General features: G+C 41.4%; 1 protein-coding gene across 3 annotated transcripts; it reads right to left on the reverse strand.

The window, feature by feature from the left end:
• On the reverse strand, positions 1-24692 carry LOC109875029 (NACHT, LRR and PYD domains-containing protein 3). Of its 3 annotated transcripts, none has more exons than XM_020467167.2 (14): positions 24537-24692; positions 24162-24237; positions 20140-20388; positions 17837-17866; positions 15972-17706; positions 15648-15728; positions 15143-15311; positions 13852-13911; positions 13612-13704; positions 3491-3574; positions 3120-3275; positions 2285-2440; positions 2101-2182; positions 1-1870 (listed from the first exon to the last, which is right to left on the reverse strand). In XM_020467167.2, exons 2-7 carry the CDS (start codon positions 24187-24189, stop codon positions 15284-15286), a joined length of 2151 nt encoding a protein of 716 aa, XP_020322756.2. In that variant the 5' UTR covers positions 24190-24237; positions 24537-24692; the 3' UTR covers positions 1-1870; positions 2101-2182; positions 2285-2440; positions 3120-3275; positions 3491-3574; positions 13612-13704; positions 13852-13911; positions 15143-15283. The 3 variants fall into 3 exon arrangements, with proteins under 3 accessions (XP_020322756.2, XP_020322751.2, XP_020322753.2); XM_020467162.2 differs by having other exon boundaries at positions 2087-2182; XM_020467164.2 differs by lacking the exon at positions 24537-24692 and having other exon boundaries at positions 2087-2182; positions 24162-24527.
• Positions 24693-27534: the final 2842 nt, after the last annotated feature.

Genomic DNA, 27534 nt, shown 5'->3' on the forward strand with positions numbered 1-27534 from the left:
CAGCAGCCATTTGTGTTTACAGTACAACTGTGTGTATGCGTGACCTCTGACCCTGGTGTTTTGATCAGTGTGTGTGTGTATAGAAAGGGGACGTTGGGCTGTGAAAACATGGGGAAAGTGAAAGATGGAGAGACAGAGAGAGAGAGTGACTGGTTATGTCCTAAATTGTACCCTATTCCTTACCAAGTGCAATAATTCTGTCTAGAATCCTATGGGCCCTGGTCAAAACCGTTGCCCTATATAAGGAATAGGATGCCATTTGGGATGTAATCATGGAGCCATCATGTGGCCATAGGACATGAAGAATGAGCCGACTGAGTCCAATCATTCTTCATGCCGCTGTTGAGTTAACAGAGGGCTCCAAATACGTCCATGATTGACACAAATGGAACCCTATAGATGTAGGTTCTTAATTTGAGCCAGTTTGCTAGAGCAGGAAAATAATCCTGCAGCAACAGGAAATGTGAATTATAATTAATGGACATTTTTGTTGTAGGGGTTGATAATGTTTTCATTGGGGCAAATCAAGTCAGACATTTTAAAGTGGAAATTACAAACTTTAGTAGTCTTTTTAACCTCAAATACACTACAAGTTTGCATTTTCTGCTGTGCAGGAAAATTCCCAGCAATAAAAGAGTGATCAAATTACAAACTACATCTGTATTCCCAATATAGTGTTGACCAGAGCCCTAGTCAAAAGTAGTGCTTGACTATAGTACTATGGGACCTGGGGCACTGTATGTGTGTACACCAGTGGAGGTGGGTGGGAGGAGGTATAGGAGGACAGGCTCATTGTAATGTCTGGAATAGAATTAATGTAATGGTATCAAACAAATCAATTTTACGGAGACCATGTTTGACTCCGTTCCATTAATTCCATTCCAGACATTAGAATGAGTCTGTTTTCCTCGATAGCTCCTCCCACCTGTAGTGGGTGTGGCTGAGCATGTGCATGTCTGAGTGAGTGTATTTCCTTCATATAATTAATTCTCAATCCTGTTATTTTCTATTCTGTCATTGTTCCAATAGGACTGTTTCCTGTATTATTGTCACTATGGGCTTCTCATTCAGTAATGCTCCTCCTGTATAACGGTTCTTCTTTAAGAAAAAAACACAAATATATTACTGAAATGTGTTTTCATTTTTATTTTTATTCAATATTTTTTCAAATTGTATGTCATTATTTTTCCACAGTATTACAAAAAATAAAAAGACACAGCTTTCATAAGAACAAGGATAAAACCTCCTTATTTCATTTTTAGAGACAGAGTAAGATGAAATATATGAAATACTAACCAGTACAGACACGGGTCCCAAATGTCACCCTATTATTTTTTTAACAGAACCCTATGGACCATGATTGGCACAGGTCAGATTCAAACGTGTGTAAGGGTGTGACAGAGAGAGAGGGAAGGGTGACAGAGAGAGAGGGAAGGGAGACAGAGAGCTAGAGGAGGAGATGATGGGGGATTGATTCACCTTGGGCGGTGTAGCAGTCTATATGCTAAAGTCTTGTCACTATGCAACAACACACCCTCTCTGTTGTCTTCATCGTGGTCACTAGGCAACAACACATCCTCTCTGTTGTCTTCATCGTGGTCACTAGGCAACAACACACCCTCTCTGTTGTCTTCATCGTGGTCACTAGGCAACAACACACCATCTCTGTTGTCTTCATTGTGGTCACTAGGCAACAACACACCATCTATTACTCTTAGGGTGATAACTAGGCCTGTCACTTTTCTTCCCATGCCTTATCACACTCTCTGTGAATGTTTCTCCATGTAGATTGAGCCTAACAGAGTCATCACAACAGAGACTCCAGTCCTTCCGGCCTGTGCACTGGTCAGCAGGTTTCCTGCATCTCCACCTGCAGAGGATCACACCAATGATGATTAGCACCGCATCTGAAGAGATCAGCTGATGATTTGGTTTATGTCAGCTGACTGACACAATACAAAACAGTACATCTGAAGAGATCAGCTGATGATTTGGTTTATGTCAGCTGACTGACACGATACAAAACAGTACATCTGAAGAGATCAGCTGATGATTTGGTTTGTGTCAGCTGACTGTACATCCATACCCGGCGACAAGTACCCGGCAATCTGGGCGCCTCTTTGATGCACGTAAGCGTTGTAATACCTCCTCCAATAACAAACTGTGTTCAACTACATGAAGACTAAGAGAGAAAGAGAATAGAGGAGTCATTAGTTGAACAGTTACACTGAAACAAATATGAACAAAGATGACACGGACGACACAGAGAGTATGTTGTACTCACGATATCATCCGCAGGTTTGGGCAGGCCTGGCTGAGACTGATTACACTGGTAGCACACCTCTCTGTCAAGCGGCTCACAAACAGACCGATGTCCTCCAGAGAGGTTTGAGAGTGTAGCAGCGAGATCAGTGCTTCAACATGCTCATCCCAATCTGGACTGGTAGAGGTCATTCATATGGCACAAACATAGACAGACACAGACTCTCATCATGGTAAAGCAAATATTATCATATGTGTATGTTTGTGTGCAGATATGTACAATTATTTATTTATTTCTCCTTTATTTAACTAGGCCAGTCAGTTAAGAACAAATTCTTATTTTACAATGACAGCCCACCCCGGCCAAACCCTAACCTGGATGACACTGGGGCAATTGTGCGCCGCCATATGGGACTCCCAATCACAGCCGGTTGTGATCCAGCCTGGCATCGAACCAGGGTTTGTAGTGACACCTGTAGCACTGAGATGCAGTGCCTTAAACCGGTGCGCTACTCGGGAGCCCTATACACTACGGCCCGGAATCAATCCGAATTGCGTTAGAGAGCAGTGTCCTTCTATAGGTCATTTTACAGCCATTCTTTCATGATAAACACCCAAATGCAAATTACCTTCATGTGCATTGTCAGCTGTCTAGTGAGGTACCTTATAAAGCACCTTGGATTGAAACGCGGCCGTGTGTGTGTGTGTGTGAGTGTGAGTGTGTGTGAGTGTGTGTGTGTGTGTGTGTGTGTGTGTGTGTGTGTGTGTGTGTGTGTGTGTGTGTGTGTGTGTGTGTGTGTGTGTGTGTGTGTGTGTGTGTCTGAATGTGAGATTTTATTGAGGACAGAAGTTCTTACTGTTGCTCCAGAGTGTGAACTAGCTGAAATAATTTTCTCCAGTCGAATACGGGATCGCCACAGAGGGTTATTTCAATCCCTCTGAGTGATATCTGGGAGTGTAAACCTTCACTCATTGCGTCCAGTCCATATAAATCTTTGTGTTGAAACCTGAGCCTGAAATCCAAGATACATTTTCATGAATGTGTATCAATGCATGATGATTCTCTGTCTGGCAACATACAGTATGTTGAGCATAGTTCAGCATGACAAATATAAAGGGTTTGTAAATGACATGTAATGCAACTCACAAGTCAAATTTAAGGTTCATGATAGATGTTAGGTATTTGAAATTTGCTAATATTTATGAAGTATAATCTCAACTCCCTCACCTTAACTTGTCTACAGGGTGGATGATTGCACTCAGGTCATCCACGTCAGTGTCTGATAGGTCAGCCACATAGCTCACAGACAAGCTATCATCAGGAGAAGAGAAACATCTTTATTTAGGGGAAGGAGGATACTTAGTCAGTTGTACAACTGAATGCCTTCAATTGAAATGTCTCTTCCGCATTTAGCCCAAAACCTCAGAATCAGACAGGTTAATTGACATCCACGTTTTCGGCACCTGGGGAACGGTGGGTTAAATACCTTGATCAGGGGTAGAATGACAGATTTTTACCTTGTCAGCTTGGGGATTCGATCTAGCAACCTTTCGGTTAGTGACCCAACGCTCTAACCACTAGGCTACCCGCCTCTAGCCACTAAGCTACCAGCCTCTCGCCACTAAGCTACCTGCCTCTAACCACTAGGCACACGCCTCTAACCACTAAGCTACCCACCTCTAACCACTAAGCTACCCGCCTCTAACCACTAAGCTACCCGCCTCTAACCACTAAGCTACCCGCCTCTAACCACTAAGCTACCGCAACTGGGTAACTCAAGTTTTTGCACCTAATAGTGCTACGACGGATACTTCCGGCGCCGACAGAGATGGCCGCCTCGCTTCGCGTTCCTAGGAAACTATGCAGTTTTTTGTTTTTTTACGTGTTATTTCTTACACTACTACCCCAGGTCATCTTAGGTTTCATTACATACAGCCGAGAAGAACTACTGAATATAAGATCAGCGTCAACTCACCATCAGTACGACCAAGAATATGTTTTTCGCGATGCGGATCCTGTGTTCTGCCTTACAACCAGTGTAACTGAGTGGATTACATGCAGCGACCCAAAAAAACGATTCAGAAAAAGAGGGAAACGAAGCGGTCTTCTGGTCAGACTCCGGAGACGGGCACATCGTGCACCACTCCCTAGCATTCTTCTTGCCAATGTCCAGTCTCTTGACAACAAGGTTGATGAAATCCGAGCAAGGGTAGCATTCCAGAGGGACATCAGAGACTGTAACGTTCTCTGCTTCACGGAAACATGGCTAACTGGAGAGACGCAATCCGAAGCGGTGCAGCCAGCGGGTTTCTCCACGCATCGCGCCGACAGAAACGAACATCTTTCTGGTAAGAAGAGGGGCGGGGGCGTATGCCTTATGGCCAACGTGACATGGTGTGATGAAAGAAACATACAGGAACTCAAATCCTTCTGTTCACCTGATTTAGAATTCCTCACAATAAAATGTAGACAGCATTATCTACCAAGAGAATTCTCTTCGATTATAATCACAGCCGTATATATCCCCCCCCCAAGCAGACACATCGATGGCTCTGAACGAACTTTATTTAACTCTCTGCAAACTGGAAACGATTTATCCGGAGGCTGCATTCATTGTAGCTGGGGATTTTAACAAGGCTAATCTGAAAACAAGACTCCCTAAATTTTATCAGCATATCGATTGCGCAACCAGGGGTGGAAAGACCCTGGATCATTGTTACTCTAACTTCCGCGACGCATATAAGGCCCTGCCCCGCCCCCCTTTCGGAAAAGCTGACCACGACTCCATTTTGTTGATCCCTGCCTACAGACAGAAACTAAAACAAGAAGCTCCCACGCTGAGGTCTGTCCAACGCTGGTCCGACCAAGCTGACTCCACACTCCAAGACTGCTTCCATCACGTGGACTGGGAGATGTTTCGTATTGCGTCAGATAACAACATTGACGAATACGCTGATTCGGTGTGCGAGTTCATTAGAACGTGCGTTGAAGATGTCGTTCCCATAGCAACGATTAAAACATTCCCTAACCAGAAACCGTGGATTGATGGCAGCATTCGTGTGGAACTGAAGGCGCGAACCACTGCTTTTAATCAGGGCAAAGTGTCTGGTGACATGACTGAATACAAACAGTGCAGCTATTCCCTCCGCAAGGCTATCAAACAAGCTAAGCGCCAGTACAGAGACAAAGTAGAATCTCAATTCAACGGCTCAGACACAAGAGGCATGTGGCAGGGTCTACAGTCAATCACGGACTACAGGAAGAAACCCAGCCCAGTCACGGACCAGGATGTCTTGCTCCCAGGCAGACTAAATAACTTTTTTGCCCGCTTTGAGGACAATACAGTGCCACTGACACGGCCTGCAACGAAAACATGCGGTCTCTCCTTCACTGCAGCCGAAGTCTCGACCCCGCCCTGTGCAACTGGGTACTGGACTTCCTGACGGGCCGCCCCCAGGTGGTGAGGGTAGGCAACAACATCTCCACCCCTCTGATCCTCAACACTGGGGCCCCACAAGGGTGCGTTCTGAGCCCTCTCCTGTACTCCCTGTTTACCCACGACTGCGTGGCCACGCACGCCTCCAACTCAATCATCAAGTTTGCGGACGACACAACAGTGGTAGGCTTGATTACCAACAACGACGAGACGGCCTACAGGGAGGAGGTGAGGGCCCTCGGAGTGTGGTGTCAGGAAAATAACCTCACACTCAACGTCAACAAAACTAAGGAGATGATTGTGGACTTCAGGAAACAGCAGAGGGAACACCCCCCTATCCACATCGATGGAACAGTAGTGGAGAGGGTAGCAAGTTTTAAGTTCCTTGGCATACACATCACAGACAAACTGAATTGGTCCACTCACACAGACAGCATCGTGAAGAAGGCGCAGCAGCGCCTCTTCAACCTCAGGAGGCTGAAGAAATTCGGCTTGTCACCAAAAGCACTCACAAACTTCTACAGATGCACAATCGAGAGCATCCTGGCGGGGTGTATCACCGCCTGGTATGGCAACTGCACCGCCCTCAACCGTAAGGCTATCCAGAGGGTAGTGAGGTCTGCACAACGCATCACCGGGGGCAAACTACCTGCCCTCCAGGACACCTACACCACCCGATGCTACAGGAAGGCCATAAAGATCATCAAGGACATCAACCACCCGAGCCACTGCCTGTTCACCCCGCTGTCATCCAGAAGGCGAGGTCAGTACAGGTGCATCAAAGCTGGGACCGAGAGACTGAAAAACAGCTTCTATCTCAAGGCCATCAGACTGTTAAACAGCCACCACTAACATTGAGTGGCTGCTGCCAACACACTGTCAATGACACTGACTCAACTCCAGCCACTTTAATAATGGGAATTGATGGGAAATTATGTAAATATATCACTAGCCACTTTAAACAATGCTACCTTATATAATGTTACTTACCCTACATTATTCATCTCATATGCATATGTATATACTGTACTCTATATCATCAACTGCATCCTTATGTAATACATGTATCACTAGCCACTTTAACTATGCCACTTTGTTTACATACTCATATGTTATACTGTACTCGATATCATCTACTGTATCTTGCCTATGCTGCTTTGTACCATCACTCATTCATATATCCTTATGTACATATTCCTTATCCCCTTACACTGTGTATAAGACAGTAGTTTTTTTGGAATTGTTAGTTAGATTACTTGTTCGTTATTACTGCATTGTCGGAACTAGAAGCACAAGCATTTCGCTACACTCGCATTAACATCTGCTAACCATGTGTATGTGACAAATTACATTTGATTTGATTTGAGTAAGACATTTAGACGTGTTAACCCTCGCAAGGCTGCAGGCCCAGACGGCATCCCCAGCCGCGCCCTCAGAGCATGCGCAGACCAGCTGGCCGGTGTGTTTACGGACATATTCAATCAATCCCTATACCAGTCTGCTGTTCCCACATGCTTCAAGAGGGCCAAATCAAATCAAATCAAATTTATTTATATAGCCCTTCGTACATCAGCTGATATCTCAAAGTGCTGTACAGAAACCCAGCCTAAAACCCCAAACAGCAAGCAATGCAGGTGGAGAAGCACGGCCACCATTGTTCCTGTTCCCAAGAAAGCTAAGGTAACTGAGCTAAACGACTACCGCCCCGTAGCACTCACATCCGTCATCATGAAGTGCTTTGAGAGACTAGTCAAGGACCATATCACCTCCACCCTACCTGACACCCTTGACCCACTGCAATTTGCTTACCGCCCAAATAGGTCCACAGACGATGCAATCTCAACCACACTGCACACTGCCCTAACCCATCTGGACAAGAGGAATACCTATGTGAGAATGCTGTTCATCGACTACAGCTCGGCATTCAATACATGTATCACTAGCCACTTTAACTACGCCACTTGGTTTACATACTCATCTCATATGTATATACTGTACTCGATATCATCTACTGTATCTTGCCTATGCTGCTCTGTACCATCACTCATTCATATATCCTTATGTACATATTCTTTATCCCCTTACACTGTGTATAAGACAGTAGTTTTTTTGGAATTGTTAGTTAGATTACTTGTTCGTTATTACTGCATTGTCGGAACTAGAAGCACAAGCATTTCGCTACACTCGCATTAACATCTGCTAACCATGTGTATGTGACAAATAAAATTTGATTTGATTTGATTTGATTTTAATTTGCGCTTTGTTTTACCCACATAATTTTTAACACAAGGACAAGTTATACCTCGACAATTTATTGTTAAAATGAGAGGCTGCCTGGATCTTTCATTTAAAGACCCTTGCTCTCTTTGGTCTCAATGTAGACTTTGATCTGAAGCCATTCTTGTGATTTTTTATTGTGAGTTTTCTTGTAATTCTGATGTATAAGTGTTTTGTGTATAAGTGTTTTGGGTTGGGTTACACTCCTTCAAATGAGTGTAACCCAGCTAAGCTAACTAACTTTGCATGTAAGCCAAGGAGACAAGATGGCTGTCACAGCTGTCAAAAGAAGCGGACCAAGGTGCAGCGTGGTACAGCGAGCGTACATTTTCCTTTTATTTTAAAATGACGCCAACAAAACAACAAACGAGAAAACAAACAGGGCACAATGCCTCAAACCAAGTTAACTTCCGGCACCGACAGAGATGGCCGCCTCGCTTCGCGTTCCTAGGAAACTATGCAGTATTTTGAATTTTTTTGCGTGTTATTTCTTATATTGGTACCCCAGGTAATCTTAGGTTTCATTACATACAGTCGGGAGGAACTACTGAATATAAGAGCAACGTCAATTCACCATCATTACGACCAGGAATATGACTTTCCCGAAGCGGATCCTGTGTTTTGCCTCCACCCAGGACAATGGATCGGATCCCAGCCGGTGAACCTAAACAACGTCGCCGTAAAAGGGGCAAACGAAGCGGTCTTCTGGTCAGGCTCCGTAGACGGGCACATCGCGCACCACTCCCTACCATACTACTCGCCAATGTCCAGTCTCTTGACAAGAAGGTTGATGAAATCTGAGCAAGGGTTGCCTTCCAGAGAGACATCAGAGATTGTAACGTTCTTTGCTTCACGGAAACATGGCTCACTCGAGAGACGCTATCGGACTCGTTGCAGCCAGCTGGTTTCTTCACGCATCGCGCCGACAGAAACAAGCATCTTTCTGGTATGCCTTATGATTAACGAGACGTGGTGTGATCATAACAACATACAGGAACTCAAGTCCTTCTGTTCACCTGACTTAGAATTCCTCACAATCAAATGTCGACCGCATTATCTACCAAGGGAATTATCTTCGATTATAATCACAGCCGTATTTATTCCCCCGCAAGCAGACAAATCGATGGCCCTGAACAAACTTTATTTGACTCTTTGTAAACTGGAAACCACATATCCTGAGGCTGCATTCATTGTAGAAGGGGATTTTAACAAGGTTAATCTGAAAACAAGACTCCCTAAATTCTATCAGCATATCGATTGCACAACCAGGGCTGGTAAAACCCTGGATCATTGTTATTCTAACTTCCGCGACGCATATAAGACCCTCCACCGCCCTCCTTTCGGAAAAGCTGACCACGACTCCATTTAGTTGCTTCCAGCCTACAGACAGAAACTAAAACAAGAAGCTCCTGCGCTCAGGTCTGTTCAACGCTGGTCCGACCAATCTGATTCCACGCTTCAAGACTTCTTCGATCACGTGGATTGGGATATGTTCTGCATTGCATCCAACAACAACATTGACGAATACGCCGATTCGGTGAGCGAGTTCATTAGAACGTGCATCGGTGATGTCGTACCCACAGCAACTATTAAAACATTCCCAAACGACAGGGTTAGTGACAGGGTTACGTAGCTAACGTTAGCTAAACAAACACTAACTACATGGTAGCTAACTATTAGCTAGCTAGCGACATGCATAGTTGAGAGCTAGCTTTAGCTACAGTATGTCATGAAAACGTTGAGAAAACGTGATTGTAATGTATTTGAAAATGTGCGAAAGAGTTGTTTGCTACTGCCATAATATACCAAACATTAGGAACACCTTCCTAATATTGAATTGCACCCCCCCCCCCCCCTCCCTTCACCCAAGGACAGCCTCAATTCGTCGGGGCGTGGACTCTACAAGGTGTCGAAAGCGCATGTTGACTCCAACGCTTCCCACAGTTGTGTCAAGTTGGCTGGATGTCCTTTGGGTGGTGAACCATTCTTGATACATATGTGAAACTGTTAAGCGTGAAAAACCCAGCAGCGCTGCAGTTCTTGACACAAACCGGTGCACCTGGCACCTACTGCTATAACCCGTTCAAAAGGCACTTAAATGTGTTGTCTTGCTCATTCACCCTCTGAATGGCACACATACACAAGGCATATCTCAATTGTCTCAAGGCTTAAAGATCCTTCTTTAAAACTTCATTGGGATAGGGGGCAGCATTGGGAAGTTTGGATGAAAAGCGTGCCCAGAGTAAACAGCCTGTTACTCAGGCACAGAAGCTAGGATATGCATATATTGGTAGATTAAATCAAATCAAATTTATTTATATAGCCCTTCGTACATCAGCTGATATCTCAAAGTGCTGTACAGAAACCCAGCCTAAAACCCCAAACAGCAAGCAATGCAGGTGTAGAAGCACGGTTAGCAAGATTAGGATAGAAAACACTCTAAAGTTTCCAAAGCTGTTAAAATAATGTCTGTGAGTATAACAGAACTCATATGGCAGGCGAAAACCTGAGAAAAATCCAACCAGGAAGTGGGAATTCTAAAGTTTGTAGTTTTTTAAGTGAATGTCTATCCAGTATCCAGTGTCTGTGGGGTCAGATTGCACTTCCTAAGGCTTCCAGTAGATGTCAACAGTCTTTAGAAGTTGTATCAGGCTTCTATTGTGAAAGGGGAGAGAATAAGACCACTCAGAGTAAGTGGCTCAGCTGAAAGCTATGAGTTGTTTATCACGCCTGGCCCTGAGCTCGCTGTTCGTTCTTTTTCCTTTCTAATGAAAACAGTATTGTCCGGTTGAAATATTATTGAATATTTATGGTAAAAAGATCCTAAGGATTGATTATAAACATAGTTTGACATGTTTCTACGACCTTTGATGGAACTTTTTTGACTTTTCGTCTGGATGTTGTGAGTGCGCTTTGTGCCTTTGGATTACTGAACTAAGCGCGCGAACAAAACGGAGGTATTTGGACATAGAGGGAATTTATTGAACAAAACAAACATTTATTGTGTAACATAATAGGCCCAAATAGGTCCTGGGAGGGCCACCAGATGAAGATCATCAAAGGTAAGTGATTAATTTAATCGCTATTTCTGACTTTTGTGAGTCTTCTCCTTGGCTGGAAAATGTCTGTATGGTTTTTGTGGCTAGGCGCTGTCCTAACATAATCGCACGGTGTGCTTTCGCCGTAAACCCTTTTTGAAATCGGACACTGTGATTGGATTAACAATAAGTTCGTCTTTAAAATGGTCTAATTTTAATTATTAGATTTCTGTTTGAATTTGGCGCCCTGCAATTTCACTTTCACTTTCATTGTCGAGGTGGGACATCCCAGAGAGGTCTGTCTCCTCCCCTTCATCTACACTGATTGAAGTGAATTTAACAAGTGACATCAATAAGGGATCATATCTATGTCATGGAAAGAGCTTGTGTTCTTAATGTGCTGTATACTCAGTGTATTTGGGATGAAGTTTTCAGCTTTCTTTAGCGGTGTTGCATTGTAGCATACTCTATTCTGATGTCTGTTTCTTTACTTAGATGTTTTTAGAGAAAGTAACGCATCTGCTGTATCCAGGGGGAAGGTGAAGACCTTGATGGAGGCTGCAGAAACAAACATTTTAAACTAAAGGAAACTTCTTGGCAGGGAAAAGACAATAAATAATAAATAATATGATTTTAGAGTTAAATCCTTTGTTGTTGTTTTAATGAATTCTTTACAGGTTTTATTTTTTTCATTGTATTTTGAATAACTTGTAGAAAATACACTGTCACAAAGCATTATTTGTCATATGTGCCCAATACAACATGTGTAGACCTGACCGTGAATGCTTACTTACAAGCCTTTAACCAACAGTGCAGCTCCAGAAAGAGTTAAGGAAATATTTACCAAATTAACTCAAGTAAAAAATAATAAAAAATATCACAATAAAATATGAGGCTATATACAGGGGGTACCGGTACCTAGTCAATGTGCGGAGGTACAGGTTAGTCGAGGTAATTTGTACATGTAGGTAGGGGTGAAGTGACTATGCATAGATAATACACAGCGAGTAGCAGCAGTGTACAAAACAAATGGAGGAGGGGGTCGATGTAAATAGTCCGTTGGACATTTTATTAGTTGTTCAGCAGTCTTATGGCTTGGGGGGTTAGAAGCTGTAAAGGAGCCTTTTGGTCCTAGACTTGGGGCTCCGGTACCACTTGCCGTGCGGTAGCAGAGAGAACAGTCTATGACTTGTGTGACTGGAGTCAATTTTTTTGACTTTCCTCTGTCAATTTACTTGGATTAAGAAAATACACTTTATTACACTGTCAATAAGAATGATTACCATCACAGGCCAATCATGTACATGCCCATTATGTCAGTCATCAGTGTTTACACCTGACTCTTACATGAGACTTACGAAGATCACATTGAAACGACAGGAGGTGGTCAGGAACGCATTGTGTGTGGAATTCTCCTCAGTCTGGAAGCAATCAGGCTATTGAAAGCGAATACAGTGGGCAATGTCATCAGCACTCTGCCCACAAGTCTCCAGAAAACTTGTGTTTTGGGACGGAGAATCACCTTCATTATAACTTTGGAGGAAATGCTTTCCTAGTGTGTGGGGAATGTGTTTTCTGGCCTCAAAGACATTTTGAAAACAAGTTATGCTAATCCATTTGCAATCCCTTCAGCTTTGGTTGCTAGCTTGCTGACTAGCTACAGAGGCTAGCTGGCTAGTTAGCTACACTAGTTAGCTACTGCCATCAAGTTGTTGTTGTGTTATTATAATATTTAGCCTATTCTACCATTTGCAGAATGCATACTGGCATTTGAATACAGCGCGGCCAAAGGGAACACAATGTGGACATGGTGGACACATTTAAATGTAGACGCATGATGTGTTTTGAATTCCATGATCAGAATGCAAAAACTGCATTAACTGTTAGGTCTAGACACAGCCAAAGACAGTGTCTTGTCCTGCTCCTGAAATCTGCTCTTGCATCAGCAACAAAGCATTCGTGTAGATACATGTCTGACATCAATGTGTGCTCAATTACAATGATCATTTAATATGGTCAATTTCAGAAAATGTTATATTACGTAAACATAGTGTGGTGTAATAGAATGGTTTGCCTTGTGTGGTAGATTTTGTGGGTTTTGACACTCTTATGTAGGTGTCATAACCAGTCATAAAATAACGCAATATACTGTATGTCACAACAGGTCTAAATATATGGGTCACGACAGTGTTATGACCATATCATGACACGTTATGTCAAGTTATGTCAGCTGTTATGACCATGTCATAATGTGTTATGATGCTAGGTGTCAAATAGAGTGTTTACCTATAGCGATGTCATAGATGAACTGGAGTACAACAATAAAAGAATATTGCTAAACTACAACCGTGTGTATATAGCCATTTGGGATCGAAGCTAGGTCTCCTGGGCATCACAAGACTGTGTTAGCCTGCTGAGCTTAACTCTACAATAAGCACTAAGCATTGGGAGCCATTGCAACTCTTCAGGTCTTAGACAAGGTTACTCGTCTCTTGAGTGTGCTTCACCAAACCACTTCCTTAACATGGACAATAAATGAAAGATATCCACTGTAAAATGTGTTATATGTAGTATTAGAGATGATAAATTGTACTTACTCTATTTCACTCAAACTGTAGCCAGATGCCCTGATACAGTCACAGATCATTTTCATGTCAGACACTTTTAACCAAAGAGAGGTTTGGAGAGTCCTTCACAGGCAAGAGATGGTTGAATTATTACATGAATATTTTGATCGACAAGACATCTACACTCAAAAAAATTATAATTTACAACTGTACAGCATGCAATATCAATCAGGTGCACCTTTCTACTGAGACAATGGAGAAGAAGCTCACCCACTGACTCCATTTTTCTGTAGATTGGCTTCCAATGTAACATTCTCATAACAATGAAGCCTGAAACAGTAACATATCATACTGTTAAGAGGCCACTTAATTAACATTATTATGGCCATGTTTTATATTGTGTCCAATCAGGGGTTGAATTCAATCCCCAAAATGTCAAACTTCTGCAGACCAGTGCCAGTGTGACTCCGCACAGACTGAAATGGTCCAGTGTGACAATGAATAACAGGGTTCCCACAATTCCCTTTTTTTTTGTCAATTGGGTGTTAAGATTACTTACTAGTGTACTAATGTTAAGATTACTAGTCCTAAGTAACTACTGCTAACTCAAATCTTGGGTTTCTGACTCTCCAAGTCTAGTCTAAATATTTACAAGATGTGGTACACTGTTGATACACTGTTGAAATTAAGCGCTTTGTAACTAACACCAAAACTAGTGGTAGCTAAGCTGCCACCAACACAAAGGATAAGAAACCTTAACTTTGCTGGAGTATTGAAACACATCATCTTGGGTTGTTTTGAAACATGACATGGTGTGTTGCAGGGGACTGGGAGCCCTACCGTTAAGGTGGCAATCAGCCGTTGATAACAATTAACAAAGCGGACTCTGCACCCTGGTTTGGTAAAAAGCTGAGCGATGGAGCTGGAGAAATTTAACAACTCTCCAATTCATAGACAGAGCTATGGATGCAAGGACCAGGATATAAAAAATTATAGTTTTAACCATGTTTTGAGGCTATATAGTGGTTTTTCTACATTTTCTTTGAATACAAACTTTGGAGTAAAACAATCTTATATTTTGGGTTCTGATGGGGTACGATAGTTGAATTAAACTCACGAGGCATGTATAAAATATATTCTTCAAGAATCAATGGGTCATTCATTTAGAAGTCCAAAAGTCGATGTAGCAACTGCTGTTTGCACACAATTTTGTGCAGAATTAGGAACCTTCTCTTTTGGTGTTGTGAACAGAAAAGTGAAGATTTAAACATTGTCGTGGGTATTTTGTATTGTATTTTGTATTGTATTCCAATATAGTGTCAGTATAACCTGTTGGACTAAACCCTTTTTTATCACAAACTATATCAAATGCCTTTGTTATTAATCAATTATGTATTTATGTTCACTTCTGCATTACCTACATGTTAATGAATTAACCCTTTTTGTAACAGACATTATGCATTTACCATGTATGTTCCATCTTAGTTTCCTAATTGTTATTCGAGGAAAAATTGTGTTATATATTACAGGTTGGTTGGAAGCTAAATGAAAAGTTACTTACTCTATGCTTTCCAAGACTCCATGTGCCTTATTGATGAGGAACATGAATTTGTCAGCTGTATTGCTGGTGATGGACTTCACTCCAATGTCAATGTTTCTGGGTTTGTGTTTAGTGAGAGCAACAAGCAAGTCCTGTACTTTCTCATCCGAGAAGTTGTTCTCTGTCAGACCTGAAAAATACAGTACAATTTGGCGTGAGGCACAGAAAACACATTTAAAAAAACAACAAAAAATATGTGTTAGGCTAAAGTAACTCTCATTAATATAATGTAAGTGCACTCTGAAAGTATTCAGAACCCCTCGACTTGTGTGTAGATTGATGAGGGAAAAACCTTTTTTTTTAAACGTTAGAATAAGGCTGTAACGTAACAAAATGTGGAAAATTGTAAAGGGATCTGAATACTTTCCGAATGCACTGTAACTGAGGTAGAGATATATTTAACAGCAAGAATTTGATAGATGACAAATAAGGTATGATGTTACAGTAAAGATCATGTGATTCTTACTCCAGCTCCAAACTCTTTCCTTCTCCCAGCGCTGCCAACAGACCATCTAAATCATCATCGGCTAGGTCGTCCACCTGCAACCTACAAAAACAAATACCAAAAACAATTAATGACATAAACAATTAATTCAAGAGTTTAAATTAAAACAAATATCTATGTCCAAATAACCTTTTTATGAAATAAACATTATATTGAGCATCAACCAGTTATTATTATTATAATTCATTCAAATAACATTTGGGGAAATATATACTGTATATATTATGTTATGTATGAAAACCAGCCTTGTTCTAGGGTGAGAAAGGGAAATGCAAATATACTCACTCGAGATGTTGACATTTTTCCAATGCTGGCAGAAGGATTTGTATCTTCTCTGCAGATAACTTGCACCAGTTGAGAATGAGTCTTTGGATGCACGTGCAATGCTGAAAGCAGTATTTCAGCACCCAACAGTCTGTTTTTGTCAGGGGAATGTGAGTCAGATTAAATTCTGTGTATGTATTCATGGCTTTCTTTACAAAATCATCTACATGTAGTTCATATAGACAGTGAAACACAAAAAGCCACATTGATGAAATGTGATAATCAATGGTGTTTCGATTCTCCTTTTCTTTTTCAATGACTTCCAGAATAAAATGTTTCAGCTGGGTCCAAATTCCTTGAGAACAAGAGATGTATTTTTTATCCTCGAGCCGTTTTCCAACTTCCTTGTTTGCGATGCCGAAGAGAAATTGAACTATGGGTAGCAGGTGACTGTTTTCTTTTCCACGTCGAACCTTGGAAAGTAGCTCTCTAACTTTCTCCTGAGCTTCCTCATCACCCAGTAGCATGTATGAGAGGGCTGTGAAAAACTCCTGGAAGCTGAGGTGCATGAAGCTGTACATAGTGGTCTGACTTACTCTTTTCTTTTGGAGAAACTTACACAAGAAGGGGACTTTGGAAGGATCTGACACTGTCTGTGACACACTATCACGGTCAAATAAGACTTGCTGCTCTTCCATTCCCTGTTCTGCCAGCTTGCCTAGTCCTTGGAGGATAGTAAGAGCTGACTGACCCAAATCCTGACAGTGGTGCTTCAACAGCGTGGCAACAAATTCAACAAAGATGGAGGTGGTGGTCTCCAGCGATTGTATCATCTCTGTGCCTTCATCAAACTGCTCCCTATAAACTGTGCAAATGATCCAGCAGATGACTGGAATGAAACATGCAGTGAAAAGGGTTTCATTTTTTCTCACAGCGTCATAGGCTTGCTGTGAGTGTTGCTTCTTCTTGAAGAATCTATTGAAGTATTCCTCCACCCCCTCTTTAGAAAAGCCCAATATCTCAGCGTATCTCACTGGATGTTTGACCACTTCTTTTAGTTTGTCCAACGCTGTGGATCTGGTGGTAACAAGCAGGAAGGACTCGTGCAATATCTGTTTCCGTATCAGGCCACTCAGTGTCACTTCGGGGGAGCATTGTGTCCACGGGTCCCTGGGAAGGGAGTCTTTAGGTACATCAAGTGAGAATTTGAGCTCATCAAAGCCGTCTACCAGGAAGAGAACCCTCTCAGGAGACTGGTGAAGGACCTGCTTGATCATTGATGATGAACTCTGATCGTAGTTAAGCAGATCCATCAGACTTTTTCTCCCAGTGGCCTGGTTCAGTTCTTTGCACCTCAGGTGAAAAACAAAGTCAAATCGGTCTTCGTAAAGTCTTCCAAACGCCCAGTCAGACATGATCTTCTGACTGGTAAATGACTTGCCAGTTCCAGAGTGGCCCTGCAGTATCACTGTTCTCTGAATGTCTCCGTGCTCGTCTGGATCAAACAGCATCTCCACTTTGGTACTCTTGTAGGTCTCGCTGTCCCTCTGGTCCATGACTTGATAAAAGTTCTGTCCTCTGGAGCGGATCTCCTCCTCTCTCTCTCTCTGCTGACGGTGTTTCTGGATGATTAGGGGCTCAGTGTAGCGATCATCTAGCTTCACATGTTCTCCAGGGAGAGAGTTGTACTCCTGCACTGTGGCATATTCACCTCTGATGAATTCCTTGTACTTTAGGGTTGCTGTGCTTTTGTTCTCTACACATTGACACAATAACAGAAAGGCAATTCATCATTTTACAAAAGTGTTTATGTTGTATAATTCTTGAAATCATATAACATTATAAGAAATGTAATTCATTAAAAAGGTGAAAAAAACAAGGCCTACCTGGTTCACCTCTTTGTTTGACACTGCATTCTATATAAATGATTGACAAAAACATATCACGTTAACCTTCTCACAAGATATCTTTGCATCTTCATAATTTATTGAAAATGTTATCACGCAACAGTTATGTTTCACTTGACACATTTCAGTGTTTCCACAAAGAAACATCAGTACGTCAGGTATTGTTGACAGTTCGGACAATCCTTGTCATGCAATGAAACATTATTTTATAGATGGGAGAAAAAAAATCTGTAATTAATGAATACAATTACATATAGGGGAATTTTGTAAGAGCAATGACTTGTTTTTGTCATTTTCCAAATCTTTCAAATACTGTACATTTCCCATATCTGCATTCTGCTAGGAAATGCCCGTCCTGAGAAACTGATCAAAGTTTAAACACTTAGACTTCAAGAAAAATTATATTCACTGTAAAATTATATTAAGAAGTTTATTTTAATAGCCCTCTGTGACTTTAAGGAACATTTTTCTTAAAACACTGACTCCTAAAAGATGTGTCCCAAGGTCAACTGTGTTTTAATTAGGAGGTTGCTCCTTTATGTGGTGTGTAGAAAATCTGGCTAACTATGTAAGTAGACTTTGTTAGGGTTCATCTGTGTATTTCTATGTAATAGCCTCATTGTTACTATGTAATTTTACCTTTATTTAGGTATGTCAGTTGAGAACAACTTCTTATTTTCAATCAAAGCCGAGGAACAGTGAGTTAACCGCCTTGTTCAGGGCAGAGTGGCATTTTTCTTTTTTTTTACCTTGACAACTCAGGGATTCAATCTTGCAACCTTTCGGTTACACGTCCAACGCTCTAACCACTAGGCTACCTGCCGCCCTAACAGCCTTGAATAGCATATTCCACAGTACCACATCATGTAACTGTGCTTATACATGCTTACTCAGGTGTTTACATGTTGTAATATCATGCAGCATACCCTGGTTATCTGACCCTTTTGGCATAGTTTATGTGTGGCTACATGTGGTACACTCTGTCCCCATAACTTACTATGGGCCAAGATGGCTACAAGCCAATAGTTGTATATTACACAACCAATATGGCCAACCATTGACGCCATTGTTTACATCCTAGCATGCTACTTCTAACCATTAGTCCCACTAGCTGCTAACTGTACTGTGCATAGGGTTATACAGCTCCCTATGCCGGCCTATAGCCTGAGGGCTACTAGCCTATAACCTAGCTTAGCGTGCTAGCCTCCAGCTATTGCCTGTTTATACTGTATGCCAACCCACAGCCTGTGGCCCACTAGCCTAGCATGCTAGCTGCTAATTGTATCATGTTTATACTGTACCTCATATGCTACCCTAGCCCCTTTATACAATATGGTATAATCATTACTGCTATGTAGCGTGTTAGCCTACTAGCCATAGAGTGCTGTATGCCTATTACCAGATAATACTGTTAGCACACTAGCTTCCTATTGTGTGCTAGCCATAGAGAATGATAGATGCCTCTAGTGGCCAAAGGGCTGTATTAGCATTGGCAGCGCCATTGAGGGCTTCCAACATTTAAAAAAATATATACTACTTCAAAATGGAGAATGGTACTACCCATGCTGTCACAGACGTTATAACGCACAGATACAAAGATGAGTCCTCTAGCTATCTCTATGATGCTAGCTCATTGCTATCCCATTGCTGCTATGCATATTTGACATCATTGCCATTCTGTTTGTATAGCCTTACATGGCTAGTACTCTGGAGTAATTGCCTGTTTCTTCTGTTCTACAGAAAACACTATCACTTCCACTAGTCCCTTCCTCTTGTTTGATGTGTGTGTGTGTGTGTGTGTGTTAGTTGTGTAGTAATAAAGTGTGGATTGAATCCATGTCTCCTACTGGTAATTTCCGTCCTCTAACTGGGACCCTGGGACAGTTGTACCAGTGGAGGCTGCTGAGGGGAGGACGGCTCATAATAATGTCAGGAATGGAGTACAATGGATGGAATGGAGCGAATGGTATCAAACACATGAAAACCATGTTGATACCAATCCATTGACTCCATTCCAGCCATTAGTATGCTCCGTTCTCCACTGAGTTGTACCTATATCTAAACCGACCTCTTTCAGGGGAAACACCAGATGGTGGCGCGCTTTCTCCTTGTGTGATACTGTAGCAGATAGTTGATTATTTGGTCTATAAAATATAGATCTTTAAAATTTGCTTAATATTAATATATATATATATATATATTTAATTTTTAAACGTTGGCTTTCAAGAATGCCTGACCTAATCCCAGCCCATGTATCTAAATTGCCAAACATCTTCACTTACCTAAGTCCTGGACCAAATTAGGTTCATTCTCCCTCAGTGTGGAGAGAAAGGCAGATTTCACTTTGTTTCCTCCAGAGTGAAGGGCTTTAAAGAGCTCCCTCATTTTGCTCTGATTAGTCCTGGCAGCACTGATGTTGGAGTACATCTCTTCATGGATCATGTCTTCAGCTAGCAGCTCATCAGCTATAGGCATCACCATGGTGACCCTCTGAATGAGCTGGGGCATGTACTTGTCCACGAACTGAGCACCTGTGCAGGGGACATATTGGATGACAGTCTCTCCCCTAAACCAACCACCTCAATAAATTTACATTCTATATAAACTTAATTATGATATAAATGATATAATATCAAGTTTTATATTATTCAGATTCATTGAAAGTGCCATCTTGGTTGACCATCTTCCTATCTTCGTTAAATGAGTGGCTACAGTGCTGTTCTGGGAATTGCGAAAACAGAGTGGGGAAGGCTCTGCACTATCAGAATTCTATCAGAATTCTGCTCAGTTCAAGAGCTGACCACCAGATGGAACCAAATATTTGTCTATCTAAGTCAAGATGGGACAGACGGGCCTTTCACAATGGGAACCACTGTTACAGAGTGGGCAGAACAAGCAAGGAGGTGGGCAGAGCCAAGCACAAGCTAGCGAGATCTTATTGGAGCTTTTCTGCACGCATATTTCCGTTAGGGAACGCGTACCCTCACAAGTATCCGTGTGCAAGAACTTGAATTTGCACATCTTCTTAAACAACGAACAAGAACAAAACAAAAAAAAGTTTGCCAATGAGTCAAGTCTACTCAACGTCATGTCGCAACAAATTCTCGTTTTTGGGAACAGAAAAGTGTAATGATGACGTCTATGAGAAAACAAGCAGAATGTCGGCCAACTGTAGTTTCGCTATGCTCTATCGCCCCCCTCTGGCTGCCACTGGACTTGCTCTCATCTCCATTACTGGTAGTGAGCGGAAGCCTCCACTGGATGACTCAGTTTTTTTTACCCCATGTGACACATCTGTGTTTCCCCTTGTAATGTCGATACTGTAGCTACTGCTTGTATTTAAATGTCACAGATAGGAGACTTGTTTGAAAAACATAAACCACACTGATTTAAATGTCATTACATGGTAGAAACATGGAGTGGTATATTAAACAACCAGGGCTGAGCGATTAGCGCTATTTGAGGTCTGTTTTGGTTCGTTTTTTTCCATTTCGGTTTCATACATTAAATGCAATATGAAATACGACCTTGAGTTTGAGTTTGAGTTTATTATTTTTATTTTTACAGGGACAGTGCACATTAATCAACGTTTCAGTAAAAGTGCCGGTTTTAGCCAGCCGGCTAATTTTCAACTGCAGTCCCTGGGCAGGTTATTAAAAACAATTACAATATAGACAATAGCAACATAGAACAAGCAAGACATAGCAACATAGGACAAGCAAGACATAACATACAGACAGAGAAACATAGGACAAGCAAGACGTAGCATACAGACAGAGCAGCATAGAACAAAAAGCAGCAAGTCAAAATTCATAAAAGCAACAAAGTGTTTCCACACCTCACAAGCTACAGACAACAGACAACATGGAGAGCGGCAACACACAGCTAGGGACCATGTTCACAAATCTGATTGACCTTTAGCCATGTCTTCAAGCATTTTGTGAAAGTGTTATATGTGGTGCAGTTATGTGTGTCTGATGGCAGTGTATTCCAGACATGGGAAGCTCTCACAGAGAATGCAGATTTACTAAAGGTGCTTTTCCTTAGGGGAACTATACAGTCACCTCTCATGGCAGACCTTGTGGATCTGCTGCCATATGTCTGGGTTTTCTGTTTAACAAAAATATTGAGTGGAGAGGGAGCCAGGACATGAAATCATTTTAGAGCTTTGTAATTGAATTTCAAAAGACAAATATTGAGAACATTCAATTGACAAATCATTGAAACCATTCCATTGTCTAACAACAAAGAATAAATTGATAAGAGCCCCATGATGGTAGTGACTGCCCCCATTATTGCTTATCACTTATTAACCATCATTTTTTCACATTACTTCACATTATTATTTATTGTCCAGTACTTTGGTATACATTTTAGCCAGTAGTTCTGAAAGTAGCCTCACGAGTTAAAAGTGGTCCCCGAAAACCACATTGCTTTCTCTTTTGATTTGCTGTGTGTGCGCATCTTGCTAGCTGTCAATGCCTCACTCAAATGGTGAGGGGCTGATTGGATTTCGAAGTGCTAGGGGGCTGGCCCACGTGGGGGGAAATTACGCAGCGCAGCATTCGCTTTCAACCTAGGGATTTCGCAGATAATTATGATTAAACAGTAATTCTGCTCATAGATTATGCATGTATGAACTACACCTTGACACGTCCAGCTCAAAGCTTGTCTGCAAAGTTCACACACAGCATGTCTTTAAGGTCCTCATCTGATCTCTGCTGGCAGTAACAGCCAGACAACCATTTAACAATGTTTCTTTGGTCCACAATGAGCCAAGCTCCCCTGTCTAGTGAACAAAGGTAGCCCATGATCATTTGGTTGCCACATTGCCCATAATGCAGAGCTGTCTGACAAACTCACTATTTTAGTATTTCTTCAAAGTAGATAAAGCATACTTTCAAGACTGCTATAACTATCAGTCAGGTACTAGAACTATCCCTCTGTCCATTCCTCTATCATGTGGTCAGTGTGCCGGGAAGAATAGGCGCAATGGATTCTGGTCATTGTAGTTAATTACCACGTTTTCTGCATTGAACTAGCGTGAATATTTCTATTTTTTGTAATATACTTTTGAAAACCACAACTCCCTACAGCCTCCCACTGGTCGTTCTTGATTTGATGTCTGTAGTGCTTGATAGGATTTCTTTGTAGAGAAGCAGGGTGTTGATGTAACAAAAACAAAAACGAAATAAATGGAATTCAAGTAATTGAACCGATGTCGGTCTATGAGTTGTTTAATAATAAATAAATAAAATAAAATCAGGTTAGACTGCAATAGATCTGAACTAACTGCATTACTGTAGTACATTAGTATAGTTCAGTGCATTTGGAAAATGTTCAGACCCCTTGACTTTCCACATTTTGTTACATTACAGCCTTATTCTAAAATGGATTAACATGTTTTTCCTCATCAATCTACACACAATACCCCATAATGACAGGTTTTTTAGAAATGTTTGCAAAGTTATTACAAATAAAAACAGAAATACTTTATTTACGTAAGTATTCAGACCTTTTACTATGAGACTGGAAATTGAGCTCAGGTGCATCCTGTTTCCATTGATCATCCTGGAGATGTTTCTACAACTTAATTGGAGTCCACCTGTGGTAAGTTAAATTGATTGGACATGATTTGGAAAGGCACAAACCTGTCTATATAAGGTCCCACTGTTGGCAGTGCATGTCAGAGCAAGTCATTAGGGTCGAATTAATTGTCTGTAGAGCTCTGAGATAGGATTGTGTCAAGGCACAGATCTGGGAAAAACATTTCTACAGCATTGAAGGTCCCCAAGAACTCAGTGGCCTCCATCACTCTTAAATGGAATAAATTTAGAACCACCTAGAGATGACCATCCGGACAAACTGCGCAATCGGGGGAGAAGGGCATTGGTCAGGGAGGTGACCAAGAACCCCATGGTTACAGCCTCAAGCGTGCAAAGCTGTCATCAAGGCAAAGGGTGGCTACTTTGAAGAATCTCAAATATAAAATGTATTTTGATTTGTTTAACAGTTTTTGGTTACTACATGATTCCAAATGTGTTATTTCATAGTTGAGGTCTTCACTATTTTATTATAGAATGTAGAAAATTAGTACCAATAAAGAAAACACCTTGAATGAGTAGGTGTGTCCAAACATTTGACTTGGTACTGTATTTTTTTATTTGTAATAAATTTGCAGAAATGTCTAAACCTGTTTTTTGCTTTGTCATTATGGGGTATTGTGTGTAGTTGTGGAAAAGTCAAGGGGTCTGAATACTTTCTGAATGCACTGTATCTCAGACCGTATCCAGGTCTAACTTACTGTCTTCAGACGACTCCATTTTGTTCATCAGGAAAGGTCACACTGCATCATTAAATCGTCTCTCTTCACTGGTTGTCTACTAGGGAAACAGTCAGTTATGCTCCACAATTATGTGCCCATATGCAATAGCTAATGTTAATGCATACAGTAAATGGAGTATTCTCTATGCAACAGATATTGAGACCACTTCCCTTTCTATAGTTTGAAATGTCTGTAGTGTAATTTTTCTTGGACTCCCTGGGGCCCACGAATCCTTTTTATTTTTGGTTTCTACGGAAGGCACACCGAAACATATTTGACTTCCTCTTTGTCTTTGTGTTGATAAAAAAAAACAGCAAGTTTCTGTTTGCTGTGTTCAAGTGGACTTATACTCACCGTTCACATCCACAGCTAAAGTGAATGGATGACATCATGTCTTTCAGATCACATCATTCTAAAGGCTGTAACTTCAACATGTTAAAGGTGCGGGATTCGCTGACTTGCTGTATGTTTGACATATTCCAGCAGAAGAACAGGGGTTTACTCTTTCCTGTTCCCTGACAAACTGTAAACCACTCCCCCTTACACTTCCTGGAACTCATGCACGTGCAGCAACGTGGAAGGAGAAGGATCACAGACACACAGAGATTGGGCAAGTTCGTTTAGCATGGCCGGGTGTCCCGGGTGGACAGAGTTTGCACATTTTAGACCATTCCATTGGTCCTTATACTGCACTGTTGGAACTAGAAGCACAAGCATTTCGCTACACTCACATTATCCTCTACAGAATTGGTGTCCTGACCTCGGGAGTGTTGAACTAATGTGATTAACATGAGGTTGTAAGAAACAAAACAAAAAGTACCAGGACATAGACATATCTGATATGGGCAGAAAGCTTACATTCTTGTTAATCAAACTGCACTGTCCAATTAACAGTAGCTATTACAGTGAAATAATACCATGCTATTGTTTGAGGAGAGTGCACAATTATGAACTCGAAAATGTATGAATAAACCAATTAGGCACATTTGGGCAGTCTTGGCACAGAATTTTGAATAGATATGCAATAGTTCATTGGATTAGTCTAAAATGTTGCACATTCACTGATGCCATCTAGTGGCCAAAGTCTAAACTGCACATGGGCTAGAATAATTCATTATGGCCTTTCTCTTGCATTTCAAAGATGGAGAAAAAAAAGCATCTTTGTATTATCTTTTACTAGATCTATTCAACGACAGTGATTTCACATTTCCACAAACATCAAAGTGTTTCCTTTCAAATGGTATCAAGAAAATGCACATCCTTGCTTCAGGTCCCGAGCAACAGGCAGTTCGATTTGGATATGTCATTATAGGTGAAAATGGAAAAAAGGGGATAATCTTGACATCTGCTAACCATGTGTACGTGACAAATACAATTTGACTATATTTTTATATAAGTGTAATATTGGGATGCAAATTCAATGTAATACATTTCAACTTTATATCTGACATGGTACAGGTGTCTTCTCTTATTTAAGCCCATAATCATGTGTGTGAGGTGTATACTTTTGTTTCCAATTAGATTTTAAGACTACCAAGAAACACTCTGTGTGACTCTGATTTAACGTGAAAGGTTAAAGTGAAAGGTTAAGAATATCTGTCTTGAGTTCAGTTTATAACGAAAGCCACTTGGATTAATGTACAACAACAAAAAACTCTAAATCAAATCAAATCAAATTTATTTATATAGCCCTTCGTACATCAGCAGATATCTCAAAGTGCTGCACAGAAACCCAGCCTAAAACCCCAAACAGCAAGCAATGCAGGTGTAGAAGCACGGTGGCTAGGAAAAACTCCCTAGAAAGCCCAAAACCTAGGAAGAAACCTAGAGAGGAACCAGGCTATGTGGGGTGGCCAGTCCTCTTCTGGCTGTGCCGGGTGGATATTATAACAGAACATGGCCAAGATGTTCAAATGTTCATAAATGACCAGCTTGGTCGAATAATAATAAGGCAGAACAGTTGAAACTGGAGCAGCAGCACGGCCAGGTGGACTGGGGACAGCAAGGAGTCATCATGTCAGGTAGTCCTGGGGCATGGTCCTAGGGCTCAGGTCCTCCGAGAGAGAGAAAGAAAGAGAGAAGGAGAGAATTAGAGAACACACACTTAGATTCACACAGGACACCGAATAGGACAGGAGAAGTACTCCAGATATAACAAACTGACCCTAGCCCCCCGACACAAACTACTGCAGCATAAATACTGGAGGCTGAGACAGGAGGGGTCAGGAGACACTGTGTCCCCATCCAATGATACCCCCGGACAGGGCCAAACAGGAAGGATATAACCCCACCCACTTTGCCAAAGCACAGCCCCCACACCACTAGAGGGATATCTTCAACCACCAACTTACCATCCTGAGACAAGGCCGAGTATATATTATTGATTGATGTTACCATGACTACCCGTCCCATAAATATTTTGGCTAGTGGTGTTTTTGCAAATGATATCAGCGAACACTACGCTATTGCTTGCATTAGAGATACAAAATTGAAAAACTCTGTCCCTTGCATAAATGTGAAGAGAAATGTAAAAAAAAAAATCTCACCCCAGGCTTTCCTTCATGATCTACATTTTGTAGATCCTATTTCTACTACTTTAATACCAGACCCTGTTCTGGCACTTGAATAGTTCCATTTTTACCCCTTTGGCTGATTAACATGCACCTTTCAAGCAACTCAGCGTCAAAAAAAGAAATAATACATTTGACTCTACTTTACTAAGAAATCAAGCCTGGGTCAAGGCTGGTAGACAAACTGTCTCGTAACATGAATGGCAGCTATCTAGGTCATTGAGAAATAGGTGCACTGCCTCAGTTAAACAGGCCATATGAAACTACTTCCTTAGCGATGATAGCAAAGATGAAGAGGAGGGGGGGGGGGGGGGTGTCCAACACAATCAGGGACCCAGGCTTGATTTCTTAGTAAAGTAGAGTCAAATGTATTATTTCTTTTTTTGACGCTGAGTTGCTTGAAAGGTGCATGTTAATCAGCCAAAGGGGTAAAAATGGAACTATTCAAGTGCCAGAACAGGGTCTGGTATTAAAGTAGTAGAAACAGTGGCCAGTATAGACCAGAGAGGACAGAAAACACACAAAGTCTTTATTGTAAAATAGATTGTGTTCTAAATTATTTATCTGGGTTACTAAAATAATAAATAAAATAAATACTCCAAGAGTTTGTCATTTTAAATGTATAACAGGTGAATCCGGATGAAAGCTATGATTGCTTATTGATGTCACTTGTTAAATCCACTTTAATCAGTGTAGATGAGGGGAGGAAACAGGTTAAAAGGTTTTTAAGCCTTGAGATATACATAGATTGTGTATGTGTATGATTCAGAGGGTGAATGGGC

This window comes from Oncorhynchus kisutch, linkage group LG30, assembly GCF_002021735.2.
Source record: "Oncorhynchus kisutch isolate 150728-3 linkage group LG30, Okis_V2, whole genome shotgun sequence".
Classification (NCBI taxonomy): Eukaryota; Metazoa; Chordata; class Actinopteri; order Salmoniformes; family Salmonidae; genus Oncorhynchus; species Oncorhynchus kisutch.

Excerpts from the sequence above, each read along its gene's own strand:
- LOC109875029 (XM_020467167.2), bottom strand. The coding sequence starts at position 24,189 with ATGAACAAAATGGAGTCGTCTGAAGACA. Across the intron at positions 17,867-20,139 it reads TAATTTGGTCCAGGACTTAG|AATGCAGTGTCAAACAAAGA; the intron begins GTAAGTGAAGAT and ends TCATTTATATAG. Across the intron at positions 15,729-15,971 it reads GAAAAATGTCAACATCTCGA|GTTGCAGGTGGACGACCTAG; the intron begins GTGAGTATATTT and ends TTGTTTTTGTAG.